General features: G+C 40.3%; 1 protein-coding gene across 1 annotated transcript in view; it reads right to left on the bottom strand.

Annotated features, from left to right (window-relative positions):
- The window catches only part of kcnh7 (potassium voltage-gated channel subfamily H member 7), a 29,563-nt gene extending 11,622 nt beyond the window's left edge, over nt 1-17,941 (bottom strand). Inside the window, exons 1-7 of the mRNA XM_029530807.1 lie at nt 17,866-17,941; nt 17,315-17,545; nt 8,747-8,902; nt 3,679-4,119; nt 3,397-3,417; nt 2,391-2,602; nt 242-667 (exon numbers count right to left, since the gene is read on the bottom strand). Of these exons, the coding sequence (XP_029386667.1) occupies nt 242-667; nt 2,391-2,602; nt 3,397-3,417; nt 3,679-4,119; nt 8,747-8,902; nt 17,315-17,545; nt 17,866-17,941 (1,563 nt within the window). The remainder of the gene's footprint in view (nt 1-241; nt 668-2,390; nt 2,603-3,396; nt 3,418-3,678; nt 4,120-8,746; nt 8,903-17,314; nt 17,546-17,865) is intronic.
- Nucleotides 17,942-18,286: the final 345 nt, after the last annotated feature.

The following is an 18,286-nucleotide window of genomic DNA, read 5'->3' as shown; positions in this document are numbered from 1 at the left end:
AAAAGAAAAAAAAAAAAACATGCAATTTAAAGTAATCCTTTCAGAGCTGAGACATGATGATTCAGGCTTTAAGCAGTGGCCCACGGGTACAAGTCTGGAGTTTGTAAATGGATCAGTGCAACAGAACAGACTGGGCCAACCATGTCCAGCTGCAGTAGAGCTATAACGTGCCCTGAGAGGAGAAAAAAAAACAAAAAACAACAAAGCAGGTGAAAAAATAAATACATTAGAGGGAACATACCTCATCAGATCCTGAGCCAAAGATAAGAAGGTCAAAGGGGATTGCTGCCACCATGTCTATAAGGAACCAGCCTTTAAAATAGTGGATGGCTATCTTCGCTGGATGGCTGACCACCTCCTCATTCAGGTTCACATAAGTGGTCCTGAAGTTTATAAGGATGTCAATGATGAACATAATGTCCACTATTAAATCCACTACATTAAGAGGACTGCAGGAGTACCCGCATTCACGCCTCTTTTGTTCCTCTTGGTCATTGAGAAGGAAAGCTGCGGAGTACGGGGTGAGGATTGCTGTGTAAATGACCAGCAGCAGGATCAGCCAGTCCCACACGGCTTTGAAGGGGCTGTAGTGGAGGATGGTGAACTTGTCAATGCGGGCAGTCTGGAGTTTGTACTCTGGCAGCACATCAGCGCCCAGTGACAGGACCTGGAGGAGCAGTAAGAGACAGTCAGACAAGTAAAAAGAGCACATGACCACACCTCTCCGCTTTGAGTGTCTGTTTGTCACCCCTTCTCACCATCTTTTCAATGGCAGCTTTACCCCTTTTTTATTTTTATTCTAATTATTGGTAAAGTACACCTCGCAATTCGCCCAGCTCTGACTGCAGTAACTGTGACACCCTAAGTTTAGCACTCTGCAGTCAAAGTGCATTAGGTATGAACAGGCACACTAGTATGACAAACAGACTCCTGATGTCATGTCACCAGGATATGACTGCCACTGACTTGTTCTACATTTGCAAGAGGCTCATGGTCGTGGTAAAACTGTAAGCACCTTACTGCCGAGATAGGGAGGGGATATTGAAATTGTGCACATTGATATTTTATTAACGTATTTTAGTAAGCAAAAATTTGCTTTTATTCCACCGTATTAACTAGACTGGACGATAAATTATTAATTTTCCCCAGGAGGTCCAATCTGTCCCCCATTTTGGAGCTTAATAAGCAGCCGGATGAAACGACAACCGACTTTTGTCAGAAAACAGTGAACGAGTGAAGATGAGGGCATCAAGTCTTTCTATTCGTTTTAGCACATCCTCCTCTCTTCAACCCATAAATTATGTATTTCAGTCAGGAAGTAGATGCCATCTTCACATCACAGCAGTATCCCCAAACTTAAGTCAGTGGCGAAAGAGGGTATTTAATCATAATGATGGTTTCTTTATTTATGAATGAGTAAGAGTGTGTTGAACGATGTTTAAATCTCAGGTTTTTGGCCTAGGAGCATAATTTTTTGGGGGCTTTTTTTTTTTTTTTTTGCACAGTGGTGTCGATGTACACGTTTTATTTGTCAGAATGATTCAAGGAAACATACACAAGGAAAAACATTTTTGGATTCCTTGGTTGTTTTGTAGCTCAGGGTTGGGTTTATGTTGAAGCTCTGGATTCCTAGCTGTCCCTGATATGTGAGCATCAGCTGTGCTGCAATTCAAGTAAAAAGTTAGTTCTCTCCCTGGATAGGCCTGTTTTCGATCACATGACAGGAAGTACTGGGCCTGCTGCAACGTCTTTGGACCCCCTGCTGTCTGCCGGGGTGCTTTAATCTGCACTTGGATTTGAAAAAATAAACAAGAATGTCCAGATTTCCTCGACTCATAGCTGACAGGTATGGATATAAAAGACACCCATATTTTTTAAAAACATCTCAATCTTCAATTAAGAATACCCAATCACCCCTGACTGTTTCGTGTCACTGTTACACCGTTGACATGAGTGGGCAGCAGGCAGCTGTGTGTTACCTATGTGATACATGAGATCACCAGCTGCTTTTTTAAACCACCAGCAGCAAAGTTCACTGGCAGGGTGTTACATGTGCTGTGTATCAGTGTGTCATGCTACTCCACATCTTTACTTAGACACATTGGAAACAGTGACTACATTAGAATCCATTAGTGTAGTGACAAGGACATTAAACTTTTGCCAGCTTCCAAACTCCAAACACAGACAACTGTGCTCCATGAAATATCGAATGAAGAACTTGTGGTATTTCGAACCCTTGGTATTGTGATAGTGTCTGATAATTTGCCTTTGTGCCACCTATAAAATGGTTCAAAATGAGCCCCTACAGATGCCACAGGACAGAAAAAGACATACTGCAATAACAAAAAAAAAAAATAAATAATAAAACAAAATAAAACTTCCTGGCTCACCTGTGTCACTTTTTCTGTGACGTTGTGAGTTCTGTCTTTGACCTTTGGTGCTATAATGGCTTTCTCAGACGTTGGCGGAGAATGAGTCTTTTTATCAGTCCCCTCAGAGAAGTTGAGTGCAATCAGAGGGATCTTGTTGATGGTGCTATACTTGTTGATGTTTGAATCCGAGGTAGAGCCAAGCAGGCTGGATTTCACATGATTAAAAGGACCTAGTATTTTAAAATAAATAACAGTCACATGAGTACTGTTGGTAATGTCATCATATCTTTGCTAACTCAAAGATATGATGCCATGAATCTTAGACAACATTTCAAGTACATGAGAACATGTGCACTACAGCAGAAATAAGGCATCAGAATTTATACTCTTATAAATCAGGTCAATCGAGTTTCAATTTTAAAAGCATGGACTTTTCACATTTCACCCATTTCACAGGTTTTAAATCTTATCTCTGTTTCTCTGATATAGCCAGTTGTGTAGTTGCAGCCTATCATACTTCCACACTTCCACAGCAACACAGTTGGGATGTATCATAGCATCAGTTGATGCATGATGCAAAATGTTGGGAGTACAGTGGATGGGTAAGATGTTGACCTGCAGAATAGAACTGAGTTCATTTAAGGACGAGTGTAATGGAAGCTTAAACTGTTAGCCTAGTTTGGAACATGAGCCAGTTAGGAGAGTGACGACAATATCCCCAGTTACAAGCATGTATGCATGCAGGATCATTTGAAAACAATGTTTAGACTAACATTAGACCATGAAGAGAGCAAATATGAGGCTTGTGTTATGAGGTAATATGATTTTATCAACTGTCGGTGTGACAAAATCATTCCATGTTCTACATATGCAGTCATTTCACATAATTAAGTGCACAGAGCTCATTCAAACTATCCAACAGTGGCAGATCTGTGAAGAGCATGTATGCTTGAGTGCCTTGCTTGAAAGCCATGCTCCACAACAGCACTCATTAATGACATCAAGTGCAGGAATACACGATTACCTCTGACATGGCTACCATTGTCTATAGCCAGCATTGTGTGCACAGAGAAAATCACAGACAAACATTTTACTAAACCTATACACATGAATAACATAACTGTAAGAGCAAAAGCAATCACAATGTTAACTGAAACAAAAACTCTGATTTCTTAATTGACCCCGGTCTCATAGGATGGCTGAGTTGACATTGCTCAGTGTTAAAATACAAATCCAGTCATAATGTGATACATTAGAGTATTATTTACCAATTACAGAAGTTTTAGTTGCATGCTATAGTACATACCTTCACTTGTATGCCGATCCCTGAATATGCTTTTGGAATTGGAGCTGTAGGCTTCAATTTCGTGAACCGATGAGGCTCTTCTCATGCTACAGATGCTGCCTCTGGGAAAGGTGTTTGACAGGGAGGTAGCAGACTGCTGTGGCTCTGTGTGGTACAGCTTCTCCCAGGGGAGTTTAGGGGATGAATGGTCAAGTGGTTCGGGGCCGACACTTGCTTGGGAAGAATGGCGGCTTGAGCCTATGAGGGCATGCGTGTCATTTGCCTCAATGGGACTGCAAATGCTCTTGGTGGGTGAGGGGAAGCTCTGCAGGGCCACTGAGTCGTCATTTTCTTTGGGTGAGTCTACCATCACAGCATCTGGGTCCTCTTGCGGAAGAGATTGCTTGTTGGTATTCATAAGGCTCAAAGCGGCCTGGCGGAAGCGGAAGAATCGACTCCTCCCTAAAAAATGAAAAGAAATGATAGTATTGTTCAGTTACTGGTACACAGCACTGAAATATATATATATATATATATATATATATATATATATATATATATATATATATATATATATATATATATATATATATATATATATATATATACACACACACCTTGGGTGTGTGAGGAGTTTATGAATTATGTTATGAACTAATACACTAATCTGTATAATTAAGACAAAGTGTAACACAAATTATATTAAAGCATATTTCTTTTCAGTGCCTATATGTGGATGTAAGGCAACTGATTGTAACATTTGCTTAAAAAAGCGTCATAGATTACAGAGACAACCAAATTCTTGCGCATAACCACATTCAGAATTGACAGCAGCAATGCTAATGACCACTTAGGACGGAGTGAAAGTTGGAGCTCATTAACAATAGAAAGAGGATGAACGTGAACCCTGCCTTACTCCCTAGGCACCCATCCTTCAGCTCTCTCCTTACATAACATCACAGCCATCTGTTTCCATTCCCCAGCCAAACGTACTGATGTTACAATTGTAGCGACGTACAATGGAGGCATGGCACCCAACAAGTTTCCTGGAAAGGAACATAATAGTATCCTGAGCTGGCAGAAGGTATGGATAACCCTCCTGTCTCTTCTCTGCAGGGATACAGTGGCATCTTCACTGAACCTTTTCTTCATGCTCCTCTCATATACACCCAATAAGATACAGTTTGTAGTTTGTTGTAGTAAGGCGAGAAAAAGAGATTGTTCAAATTATAGTTTGTTAGTATAGTATAGTATATTGTAAAACATACAATTGGAGGCTACAAATGTTAAATTATACTAAATTAACAATTTACGATTTCACAGTATTCCTTTGGCAAGAAGTTTCCAAATATTGAATGATCACATTTCTATTGAAGTACAGTTAATGGAGAAGAACTATATGAAAATATCTATTTTTAGCCACAGCAGTGGCATGGCTCTAGGGGCTGTATGGCTCATATAAATCCAAATCCAAGAGTTTACTGCAAGTGGGAAGAGGTTTACAGCACTGTCTTGACATCTCTATTTCAAAAATTTTATGCCCAATTCACACATTTATTCATTCACTCCAACTCACACAACTGTCACAAGACCTTAATGACTCATACAGTATGTAACTTTATTGATTCATTATTAATGTACCTGAGAGTCCCCTCTAGCAGAAGGCAGATTTTTATATCACTTGGCTGTGTCATCTGATATATAAAAAGATACACGTATTCCTGGTACAGTTTGCAGCTGAGTGTGAACGAGTTGTTTGGTCACCTGAGGAAAATGGTGGACTGAACCCTTTGGAGCGTGTGTCTTTCTGCTTCAAATTACGGCGTCTTCACACATGAGCATAAAATACCGAGCATGACACTGACAGAAGGATGGATGACAGTGTAAAGGGCATATGCATGGAAAAAGCCTCAGTCCTGAATGCAAAACTCCTCATTAAGTTGTGGAGCTCCAGAGAACAGGATTGTGGGTACGCACAGACCCCATCAGTGTATAGACAGGATGACTACTCCATTAAGAGTTGGAGTAGAACAATAGCTCTTCCATAATGATGGTGTCAGGAAATATGATAGTGTGTTTGATTTCTAAATGTATTCATCCTCATTGTGATTTTACTAGGGGGCGGGACTCAATAAAAAGAAAAAATCTAATTATCAGAGACTTTGCAGTAAATTAACTGAAATTAATCACATTCATGACTGTTTTTCAACATTTAATGCAAGAATAAAGAAATCCATGCCTCTTTGATGAATAAATCACTACGCATTAGCTTAAACTTCTAAATCTCTTTTTGAAAATAAATTCTTTTCAGCAGTGTCAATTCTGACCAAAAAGTATTGATTGACTTAAACTTTGCTTTTCCAAATGTCATTTATGAAAAACCAGAAAAACCATTTATGACCCCGTTTCAGTCAAAAACTCCCTGAAACATCCCTGGCCAAGACTAAACACAGTTTAGTTAGACTACACAGTTCAACAATATTTCTAACATGTCTAACAGCTAAAATGGTGTAGATAAACCAACCTGCGTCCTCGCTCGTGCATGTTTTGCGTTGGGATCTTAACAGAGGCGGAAGTGCTCCTGGGATGCGCAAACTTCCAGCATAAAGTGCAAAGAAGAGCATATTTGTTTACTCTTCCACCCGGAAGTTTCTTATATTAAATATTGGCCTTCAACTAGCGTAGTCTCATAATGGGCGGAGCTTTTGGGGTGGCACCCGCCCCCTCTATAATATGATTGGCCTCTCCATGTGCCCCCCCTCTCCCTCAGTTTTCATTGGCTCTCCCCGATGTCAATCATTTGGAGTGACAGCACATTGTGTAAAGTTGTGTGCCAAAGTTGATGCAGCTCCAACTTCAAAAATGAAATAAAGCCAGCAGAAAGAAAGCGACTGGCGCTTTTATTTTGAAACAAGTGCAGGACGTTGTCCTGCACAGTAAATGCTGTAAGTTTTTTTGTTTGTGTGCGTTTTCTTTTTGTTTGTTTTTTTTGTTAAACAAACTTGCGTCTTCCTGCAGCATCTACTGCTCGTTTTCACCTGTGCTGAGGTAAGAACTGTAACGCTGTCTGTGCTCTGTTTGCATGTGGATCTGTTCGTAAACAACATTTGATAGACATGACCGGCAGAGCCCTCCTCGTAAACTTCCGTTAGTTGGCTATGCTAGCATGAAAGGACAGAAAATAAACCCTCTGAAATTGTGAACATAAACACAAATGTGATAAAGAAATTAAATGTATGATGGTTTTTGTTACTGTTCAAGTGTTGTTAGCCGAGGTTGTGCAATAGGTTTGTTCTTTTGTCGTTTTTGATTGTATTGTTAATTTCAGAGCGCAGTTCATGGTGCTGTTTTTCACCCAGCAGGGTTTCAGAGAACAGGACAAAGCTGCATGCTGATCATCATGTTCATGTCTACAGTGGAAAGGGAGACGCTAGTGAGGTAATGTGGCCAACAAAAGGCCCCCCAACACACACACACACAGTTTAACTGGGGCCACCCCTTTGAAAATACTCTTTGTCCGCCCCTGAGTCTCATCTGCCTTGTCCATCATGCTATCACACTGTGCGTCGGTGTAATCTCATGCACTGAGAAATGTTCCATAGTGCAAATTAAAGTGCGTTTAAAAGGCGTTAATATTTTTTAAACAAGTTATTTTTTTCCGCATTTAATTCATCGAAATGTATGTGTTTAAGTCCCAGCCCTAGTTTTTGCTGTACCATTAAGCCTTTTAGGATTTGTCAAATTGTCACTTTATACGACAGGAGTGCAGTGGGTAGACAACAACAAGTACAAAATCAGAGTAAAGCTTTCTGTTTGGGGACCACTGCGATAGTGGAGTGTCTTTCTAATGTGGAGTGTGTTACTCTTGACCTTGTTTGGAGCCTTTGGGGCATGCTGATGTTTGATGAATGGTGGTAAAGGTGGGAGCTCACGGCAACAGAGAAAACTCCAGGTTCGATATTGTGGAGCTTGACACCTTCTGCTTTATAGTCCCCCAACAAAAAAAAAGAAAGAAATCCCTTTCTCTTTAAATCATTCCTTCCTACTTTCTTTTGTTGTTTTATTTTTAAAGCTTGATCACCTGAAAAAAAAATTACATTTCTAGGGGTTCTAGTATCTAGTTGTGGTCTAAATAAAATTGAATAGTGGTCATTTCTGTGTTGTTTTATTTCCTTTACAAGTGATATTAATGGCATAAAATCTGACTATAATTCACTGTCATTGTCTCGGGGGAGCTTGAAAACAAAGGTAATGGTAACTTCAGCCTTTCAATGATTTGTGCATGCAAGCAATCAACTGTGATTAACAAAGCTGGCATCAGACCTGGGCACTCACGTGCACACACACATGCAGATACATGCTTGCGTGCATATGTGTGGATGTACATATTTAAATATACACAGCGCAGCACAAGCCAAATGACAGCGCTTGGAGGAATTCATCCTGAGTGAAGTAGATAGCTGAGCCCAAGTCAGAGGAGAGATGACGAGTGCCTCCGATCAGGGAAGAGCAGAAAAGTCTCCCTGACATTTACACCTCCTGACACACTTCCCCCCCAAAAAATAATGAGTGCACTATATATGCTGCTCCTAAAAGACATGAAGCAGATATAAAGAATTCACCATCTTCAAGTATGTAAGGTTACGTAAGATGACTATTTCCTGCCTGCATGCCCAAAATGCATTCTATTGGCTGTACTCAAAATGTATTTTGCACTAAGTAAATTAAGCTCTGTTTTTCAGAATGAGGGAAAGTTGCAACAAAAAAAAAAAACAAACTTCAAAGTCACGCGGAGGAATGCTACTGGATCAAATGCTCCGTTACTGAATCAGTCTTTAACAGATGTTGCGGCCATCCGGCAGAATGCTGCCACCTTACAAAAAAAATGAACAGGGTTGTTTTGAAAAGAAAGAAAGTGTGTATCAAATTTATGACAAATACAAAAGCAGGGATAACTTCTGTGATTCCATCGTGTCATGATTTAGCTTTGGAGGAGAACTTGTGAGGACAAAACAAAATCCAATTTTATACGCCGTGGGACGCTATTTTAAAAGTTGTATCATAGTACGAAGGTCCATCAAATACTCACTTTGATCTGACTTTGTAGGCGACGTAGGGCTTATCTTCTCTGTGGAGCTGTCGCTTCCATCATCCACAACGTAATCAAAATTTAAGATGAACATCATCACCACACCCTCCTCATTCTTCACAGGGATTATATGAATGTTACACTGAAAGTCAGTCCCTGAAAGAGAAAGAAGTGTCAGTGCCAAAAATGCTGAAGCATACATTATCCTTCTCGGCTATGTTGGGAAAACTGAAAAGAAGTTGATGTGATTCAAAGGTTCATTCTGATAAAATAAGCAAACCTGGGGGCTGAACAGAGTCAAGATGTAGGCTCCTGCATTCATATGTGTTATAGGCCCGTTTGGGTCCATAGATTTGAACCATTATTATTTTAATGAGCAATACATTGCATGAAAATGACAAGTAATAGAAGTTAGACAAAAATACGATTCAAGAGCCGGTGTCGTACACACGACATAATTAAGTAGGATGGATCAAACAGGCAGCACACATTACAGACAGTTTAGAGGACGGCCCTGTGGTCAGAGGAATAATCACCAGAAGGGAGTCATATGAGGCAGTGGAGCAGAAACCAATCCATAATCTAAACTTAGTCTTGAGCCCACGTTATCACAGTTTCCTAACTGCACTGGTTATAGCTGTGTTAGCAAAAGCTATCGATGCCTGCAGGCGCTGGCCAATAATAAAAAAAACACTCTACCCACTAGACTCAACAAAGAAGCACAGTCACAGTTATCTGCAATATCAGAGGTTTGGGAGAAACTGTCCGAAGGTTATTGTTTGTTTGTTTGTTTGTTTGTTTTTCCCCTGTTATATTCTCCAATTTTCAGCATGCAATCAGTACTACTTTCCAGACACTTAAAAATCTGATTGAATCTTTTTAAAGGCCACTGAAGCCAGGACTATGCTGGCTTCAACCAAAATGTCTAATAGTAAAGCTGTCCCTCTCTCACCCTATGTAGGTCTGTCTGTCTTTCTGTGTGGCTTGTTGTGTTGCTCCCACTCAGAGGACACACATTACCAGTGTTCACTGTAATCTCCTCAGGGCTCACAGACACCCTGCCAGCAGCATTCATTAGCAGTAGACTTGCTGTCTGACTAAATATAACAAGCTTGGTCTGCCTCAACGTGCCAGAGTTTTGTTGGAAGGATTTCTGCAACGAACCCCCGAGAGGCATTGCTTCATTGTCACCAGTGACAATATGAAAATGTGATTTTAATACAATAGAAAATATACATTTAAAAGGTGTATGAGTGGCTACTCAAGAAAACTGGGACAATTCAGAGTTTCAGCATATCATGTGATTGACAGGAATGACAAGAGGAAATGTGTGTATGTGTTGTATGTGTATAACAAGGCCTGTGGGTGTGAACTACACACCCGTCTTGTCTAGTGTCATCAAGTGCTTGGTTACTCTATGCTGTAAAGTAGGAGAGCGGTGCTTAGAGAGCAAGGGAACTGCGAGTCCTTCCCCACAAAATCCCCTTTTCACAAAAAGCACTCTCCTGCATTTCCCAGAAATCCTTCCCTTAATTCTACATTGTCCCTTCTGTACAAAGGGAGCATTTTTTGGTTTTGATTAAACAGTATGCTCAGTTTTTCTGAGTGAAGGGAAAAAAATAGGGGAATGAGAGATTTATTCCATATTGGTCCTGAATTATCTATTATATACTGTATAAATCAAATGGGTTCAAAGTAAAGGCCTCAAAATTCTTGCAATAATTATTGATTTTAGAGCATTTTGGCTCAATAGAGAGAAGACGTGCCAAAGGGCTTTCAGAGTGGAAGCCAGCTGGACGTACAAGACCAAAATGTTCAAATAATCTTCTAGTAATTCAATACATTAATAAACATATGGCCCATTACATTTTGAAACTCTAGAAGAAAATGATGTCTGTTATAGAATATATTATTCCCCATATGCTAATTCCTTGACCTAACAGTATTTTTTTCTTTGACCATTTTATTAAAGAGAAATTTAATGAGATGCCAGGAAATATAATAGTGAGATTAAAAAACAAACAAGAAAACTGTTGGCTGGAATTGTACCTGTAATTTTCATGGTTGGTGGCTCATCCCTGATGGAGTTACAACATTAGAAGCAGTGAATGTTTGGACCTGTCTATTCTAGGTAAGATAACACCACCAGACCCCTCCCAGTCAGCCTAAATATAGAGCGAGGTTGGAGGTTACAGTTGAAGTGAGTTACACACACACACATATATATGTGAATATATATTTATATGTGGAAGAGCAGCAGTGCACCATTTATGAACAAAGCTATAACCCTTACATTTAACATGAATTGCAAAATGTGGCACATAAATTAAAAACATGGTAGAAAGTGCATTAAAAACTGCATTAGTGTTAAACTCCTACAGTTTACATATTTTCATATGCAACTCATTCTCTGTGTATGTTTTATTAACAACACAAGCATCCTTGTGTCTTACAGCCACTTAACACAAAGTGATGTAGTTGCAGTGGAGACCGGGGCAGTGTATGTGGGAGGAGGGGGATATTGTCACGTTAAAAGCTCAAAATCCCAGATGTAATAAATTCAAATGAAATAAATATGAGTAATACTGTGGAGATGTAGATTTCTGGACTGGAGTTTACCTAACCAGATGGGGAAACAATGGTCATGTGTAAGGGCAAAGCAGTGGGGGCTCCTTCTCATCTGGCTCCCCACTGAATGTCACCTCCACCAAACTGGATCAAAGGAAAGCTTCTTTATAGCTGCTAGAGTAGAGACTGTACTTAATCTGCTGATGTCTAGTGACAATATTTATCTTTTATGTATCATTTTGTTTATTTGAAAATCTCAGTCCAGTATTCTGCTAAAAAAGGGGAACTGTTTTGGGAATAAAATACCTTCAGGCAGTGGCAGTAAACCGTGTGATCAACATAACTACTCATGACCTAAAGAGACACTGCTTATTGATTGGAAACAAGTGTGTTATTCATCTCCCTTTAGTGGCTCACTCTGGGAATTTAGGGCGACAAAATAAAAGCAGTCAAAGCTTCAGTAGTCTTTCTCCTTATTCTCATTCAGCAAGACCTTATTCACTTCATCTTATTCATGAAGAACAAGCATAGTATGTGTGACTCAACTTTATGTTCTTGAAAGACCCATATTTTCTGGAGCTCTGATGCGACCCCCCTGCTGAGTGACAAATTGCTTTGGCAGATTTGACTTCGCAGCTAAAGTGTCATGATTAGCAAAACTGTCAGACAGTTTCATGAGAAGCTTTGGTCTTTTTCAGTTTTATTAAGAAATAATATTAGATTCACAGCCAGACTTACTTAGAAGCTGTTGTAAGATTACAATAAATATCCAAACCCTCAACGTGTAATAAATAGACTTTCTGTTTTATCATATTTTAGTTCCATAAACTGGTTTTCAGTTTTCTCTGTCAGGGCGTTTTAAGCTCATTCTTGTTACCCTTTGTGTCTGTACAATTCATAAACTAAGTGGTTGTTTGTAATTTGCACCAGTTTTGGTGGGGGATTGGGGCCTTGGCTAAGGAAGTGGAAATGAGGGCCGGAACTTGAAACGAAAGAAACTCACTGAATTATTTTACAAAACATACAAAGCATACAGACACACAAAACAAATTTAAGAAACAAAGCAAAGAAAAACTAAGAAACACTGCATGTATTATATGCATACAGACCATTACACAGACGAACACAAAAATTCCACAAATACACAGGTGATAAATTTTATATTTATAACTATCTGTATATTTTTGGTAATAACAAAGCCCTGCACACAGAACCGAAACATATAACCTCGTCATATAACTATCCAACATCAAATCACAAACCAGAGCTTCTTGTGTCTTGTGACCCAGGAAACTTCTCTGGTCTAATTATTTTCAGTTCTATGCAAAATTCAATGCAAGAGTTTGTGTTTTCTGAAAGTGTTCTTTTTTTTTTTTTTAAGGGTGCGTCATTTATTTTTCCATTCAGTGAATTTGACTTTTAATTAAGTTAAGTGTGTTAAATGTGACGTGTAATTGGAAGTTATCACATGTCACATTTGGCTAATTTTCTTGTTTTTTTTTGGTCCATTCACAACTGTTTTCCTCAGCTGTGATGGCTTTATGTTCCTTTAGCTCTCTCCTCTATGTATTCGGCAAACTCTTTGGATTATTATCTTCTTTAAAATTTACAAGATGAAAATCTGAACTCTGTAAACATTAACACACAAACTAGAGTGCAGAGTGTATGTGTTACTGAAGACTGCAGATCATCTCAGTTTCAGGCTATGCAGCATTCCTCTTTTTCTCCAACACTTAACTCAGTACACGGCATTAGTGTCTGTGGCATCACGGTTAAAATCACAGACAATAAAACATGGTGGAGCAGTGAAAGTGTGGATGTTCATTTATTCCCTGATCCTTACGTAGGGTGTTTCCCCGCGAGCCAAGAAATGTTATTTACACCTGCTTGAATGAATGGACAGTGTATTAAGAGTAGCTCCCTTTTCATGATGGAAATTTCATTACTGTAGATTCTATTTCCATCATCAATTATTAAAACATTGCTGCTTTAATCAAGTGACCCTTTGTGGACGATTACAATAATGACTCACAGGTCATGTAGAGCTGTGGTGAAATATATGACTTTATAAAGCACACACATGGATGGCTGTGTGCACAGTTTCATAGTAGAATGGGTACCGTTACATGCCTTTCATTTCAAAGAGATTTTTTTTTTTTTTTTTTTTGGACCTCACTTTTCTGATTTGGGTGTATTGGGGCTTCCTATTAATCTGCATAAGCTGATCTGCTTTAGGGAGAAACATGGGTAATATTGTGGCACACAGATTTTTGTTTTTATGTTTTCCTACCGACGAATTATCCACAACTGCAGCATTTAAAGCGTACAGACCAAGACTACTGCCTGGTAGTAAGTCTTGAATAATGAAATCTGACATGTTTCTTGTTTAAGGCTATTCTGCTTAAGCCAATACGCAACGTTACTGGGGCATAGCCAATCAGGACTGGGGCATGTAGGCATAGGCCATGCAAGATAACCCTTTGTTTGGAGTGCTCGGGCCTTGTGGCAATATCTTGCCTTAGCAAAGACTGCTGTAAGCTACAGAGCCTGGCCTAATTTCATCTTCAATCAGTGTCTCCGAAGCCGTCAGGGATAACTCACAGCTCTGGCTCTAACTGCATTTCATTTGTGCCTATATTAGTTAATTAATAATAACTATGATATTTTGTTCCATTACCATTAGAATCAATTTTGCACAAATACTTGCACATTAAATGACGTATTTGGTAAAATATATATATATATATATAATAATACAAATTAAAAAATGGCACTAGCATACAGTAACTGATTAAGGGCAAATGATACACAGTGGAATATTAGATTAACACCTCCAGCCCAAGCAACTCATGAGATGAAAATAGCCTGTGGATGAGCATTCTTATCCAGAGCGAAGTGAGCCCTATTGTTGTGGTGACCAGAGCTCTATCTGCTCACTTTACCACTAATAAACTTGTTTTACATCCTATTTAAGGACATCAATGGTGGGGCAATCTTAATGAAATGATGAACCTGAATTTCTTCTCTGTGTTATCTGTACTTTTTATGGTTGCAAAGATGGAATGCATGAATGTAATGTTATGCCTTGTATTTTCATTTATTATATTTAGCTGGGTAAGCCTGTTCTGCCAAACAAATGAAACCTGATCAGGGAAGCTCTGTTTGTGCTTCACCTCATACTGCGAGATACCAGAGGGCTGAGTGTGATGAAAAATGGATGTGCTCTATGTGATGCAAGTCATCCAAGTGTCCCGCAGCATACCTTGTGCACTGTAGGTCCCCCCCGAGCCCTCGCCCCCCTCTCTGTTTCACTATTCCCACAGCAATGGTACACGTCCCTTTGCTCTCCTCGGTGGGGAGTCACCCATGAAACCCTGCACCCGGGCACACCACATGTCCAAATCATTCAGCACGGTTTGCTAAGCTGCTGCTGTTATGTAGCCATTATCCATTTAACTTCTCTCTGCTGCATGGTGTCAGCTTCCTTTTGTTAAGACTCATTCAGGTACAAAGTATTATTACACCCCATGGAACAGGATAACTTTACAAAGCCATCGGGAGAAAGCATTTATCTCACTGATGAGGTAGCATCATTGGAGAGAAGAATTCATGTGCAGTATCTTTACACATGAGCCTTCTATGGCTGATCATGTAGAGGAGAGCACAAAAATGAAAAGAACATGCCCTTGTGCCTTTGCAGTGCTCTCACAGTCCCCATTGTTCCATTACCTTTAAAATCCAAGCATACACATAAGCAGCTTAACATTTTGCCTTTCCAGTGAAAAGAGTAAAAGCTGTGCTGCTCCTGATGCCAAACAGCTTCCTCTCATCCTAAGCGTGCATTCAAAGATTTCCAACTGTAGCTGTTGAGGGGACCGAAAAACAAAATAACAGCAAGGCAGTCCTCTTTGTCATATCTGAAATCATAAATCAAAAAATTATAGCATCCTCTGAGCGAAACTGGCAAACTGGCAACTCTGTTAGCTCCTACTCTTTTTTTTTTTTTTTTTAAACACGCCTTAGTGATTTCTGACATACGGTAGGTGCATAGAAAATGAAGAGCTTTAATACAAAGGATTAACTGATTTGCATGGGGACTGATGACTTTAAATATAGTTAGGAGAGGAGACATGGAATACATCCACTTCCCACCCATCAGCTTCAATTTGAAGAGTGACTCGAATCAATAGGGCCACCGCTCTCGACGACGGCATGAATCTTTCATTCCTCTATAGCAGCAGGAGCGCGTGGATTGTGTCCTCCATACCAGTTTAATGCATTTACTCTGTAAGCTGCTCATTCCCAGTCGCCACACTGACAGCCCTGACATCTTTATTCATGAGCACACATGCTCACCGTAAATTCCTCTGGGGAGTATTAAGAGTTGTGTCTTGAAACCGTGATGAACACCAGAGAGGACTGTGAAGAGACAGGGAGCGATGATTATGTTGGAAGGTTTTCGGCGGTTCTCACCCGCCACATTTTAAACGTTACAGTGACATTAAGTCTAGATGGAATAGAGCACATGCACGTGAGGTTGAGGACGGGAAGCTAAATGAAGTTGCTTTGTTCCTTGTCAAAAAAATACAAGCTCCTTGTGCTTGCACAAGCAGACCTGAGAATGTTCTCTGTAACTGTTTTGGAGGTTTCTGAAACAATCTATTTCAGTAGAGGAGCAGCTGGCTCTTGTTTCTCTGTGATTAGCCCCAACCAAAAAATTTAAAAACAGAAAATATCCATGGCCTAGAATCTTATAAAACCCACAATTAAAAATTGAAATCTTGGCTCATGATTGCATAAAATATTACACCGTTCTTTTCTGACTTAGAGTCTTTACATACAGTGATGCTGTTTGTACTTGCCTTGGAAGCATGAAGCAAATACTATGAGTTCAAAGCAATAGTGAATACACGCTACAATGTTGCTCCTTCTTGGTGCAAACACAAAATAAAAAGGAACAAGCACGTTCTCGTTACTTTCCCAGAGGAATACCTCTGGCCTGACAGTAAAGCCATGTCATGCTGACCGTAAAAAGCTCATGTGAGATCGTGGCAGGAGGTGGTCAGTCGTGGGATTTGTGCCACTGAGCTGGTAACATTGTATTAATTCTCTCTAGCTCAGTATTGCTGTCTCTGCCCAACACTATTCATACCAGGCCACGGATTGGCCAGAAATGCATGACGAACACCAGTCTAGCATAAAGGGGGGGGGGGGGGGTGTCATGCAAAGCTGGCAAAGCTGTAACCCCACAACATGTACAGCAACTTTGCAGATTAGCGGATTGATCCACTGCCTACTTAAATTACTGAAGCCAGAAAGTATAATAAACTCCCCGAACTCTGTCTCTGATCTCTGCCTCAACCAGACACCAGTGTCCATTAAAGCCCAAAAACCATCTCTGTGTGTTATACCCGATCTGGCACCATCCTATTTCTGCTCCTATGTTTAGTCCAAAACCAAGAAATGCTGAGCACGAGCACTTTGCCATTTTTTTTTTTTCCCCCCTTCGGTGGTATCTTTGGTGTCACACAGACATATGATGCTGTGAACTGAGGCAGGTGGCAAAAAGAATGGTCATGTATTTCCAGACACACTGATAATAAGCCCCTGTACTGCACCCATCACCACAGTTGGGACCATTTTTTTCACAGCAGCATGCTACTAAATATGAAGCATGTTTATAATGTATTGTTCAAATCTGGATACTATATGCAGGAAAATGCCATTTGTTGCTCTATTTGTTTGTTTTTTTTTTTTTTTTATTTCCCTCTTTAAATGTGTGTGTGTGTGTGTGTGACACCTAGTTATTTTAGAATTGTCCATACAGCTTTTCTTTGTCAGGACTAAAATGTGCTGTACGTCTCGTTACTGACTGGCTGACAGGCCACATCTTGGACACAGTGAATAGATGCAGCGGGCACAGCATGTCACAAGAGACCCCCTCTGGCTCATAGGAATGCTGTGACAGCCACACTTGTGTGCCCTAGGTCACTGACTTACCGTCCTTTCGGTAGTACGTGATCTCCACCTTGCGCTCCTCCGACCCGAGCACGGCCTGGGACACTTGGCTGATGGCCTCCTTGTCAGTGAGGTCACCGTGAAGGAAGTCACAGGTGCACGGCTTCTGCATGATGTCAGGTCTGGAGAAGCCCGTCATCTCACAGAAGCCGTCGTTGCAGTATATGATTGCACAGTTCTCCACTCTGGCGTTGGCTATAACAAATTTCCGGTCTGCATGGGAAAGAAAGAATAATCTGGTGTTGTAGAGCCTGCTGGTGATCGTACCTCATGGTGAATAAAGCCAATCAGCAATCAAGCTGACTGAGTTCACTGACATTTTTGCTAAAACTGGACAGAGAAATAAGCTTTCGTACAGCAAACCTGATATAAAGAAACTCACCAATTCAACCTGTTTGCGGTCTTAAAAAAAAAAGTAATTTTAAAATTACAAGATGAAATTAGACGCAACAATGAATTCTTCCTTCCATGTACTAACTGTTAAAACCTTTAGTTTGCAGTTCTACCTGATTACACATGAGCGACATACTTACTTTGACCCTCGAATTTCCGAATTATTATTCCAAGAAATGTGTTCTGTGGCGCAACGTGTCCTCTTCTGACAGGCATATTTACAGACGGAATATCTCCAGATCTCCACAAATAAATCCTGAAGTTAGATCTGCGGGCTCTTTGTGATGTTTCCCTTCCCAAAGACCATAACCGAGGCGAGCGCCCTCTCCACTTTCAATGACCTTCTCACTTGGCAGAGGGAGAGTTTTTGTTTGTTGTTTGTTTTGGTTTGGTTTTTTTGTTGTTTTTTTTTTTTTTTAGCCCGCTTGTATCCCCGAGCATGTAACAGCCTCCTCGCCGAGACGCGCGGAGTCGGGGAGGGTTGCCGGAGTTGGACTCAGCTCGACGAGCATTTCGCGTTGAGGATGGATGGATGGATGCGATCCCGACGTCCTCCGTGGC

The sequence above is a fragment of the Echeneis naucrates genome, chromosome 21, assembly GCF_900963305.1.
Source record: "Echeneis naucrates chromosome 21, fEcheNa1.1, whole genome shotgun sequence".
Taxonomy (NCBI): Eukaryota; Metazoa; Chordata; class Actinopteri; order Carangiformes; family Echeneidae; genus Echeneis; species Echeneis naucrates.
The sequence above is the reverse complement of the archived record's forward strand: the minus strand, read 5'-3'. Positions and strand labels throughout refer to the sequence as shown.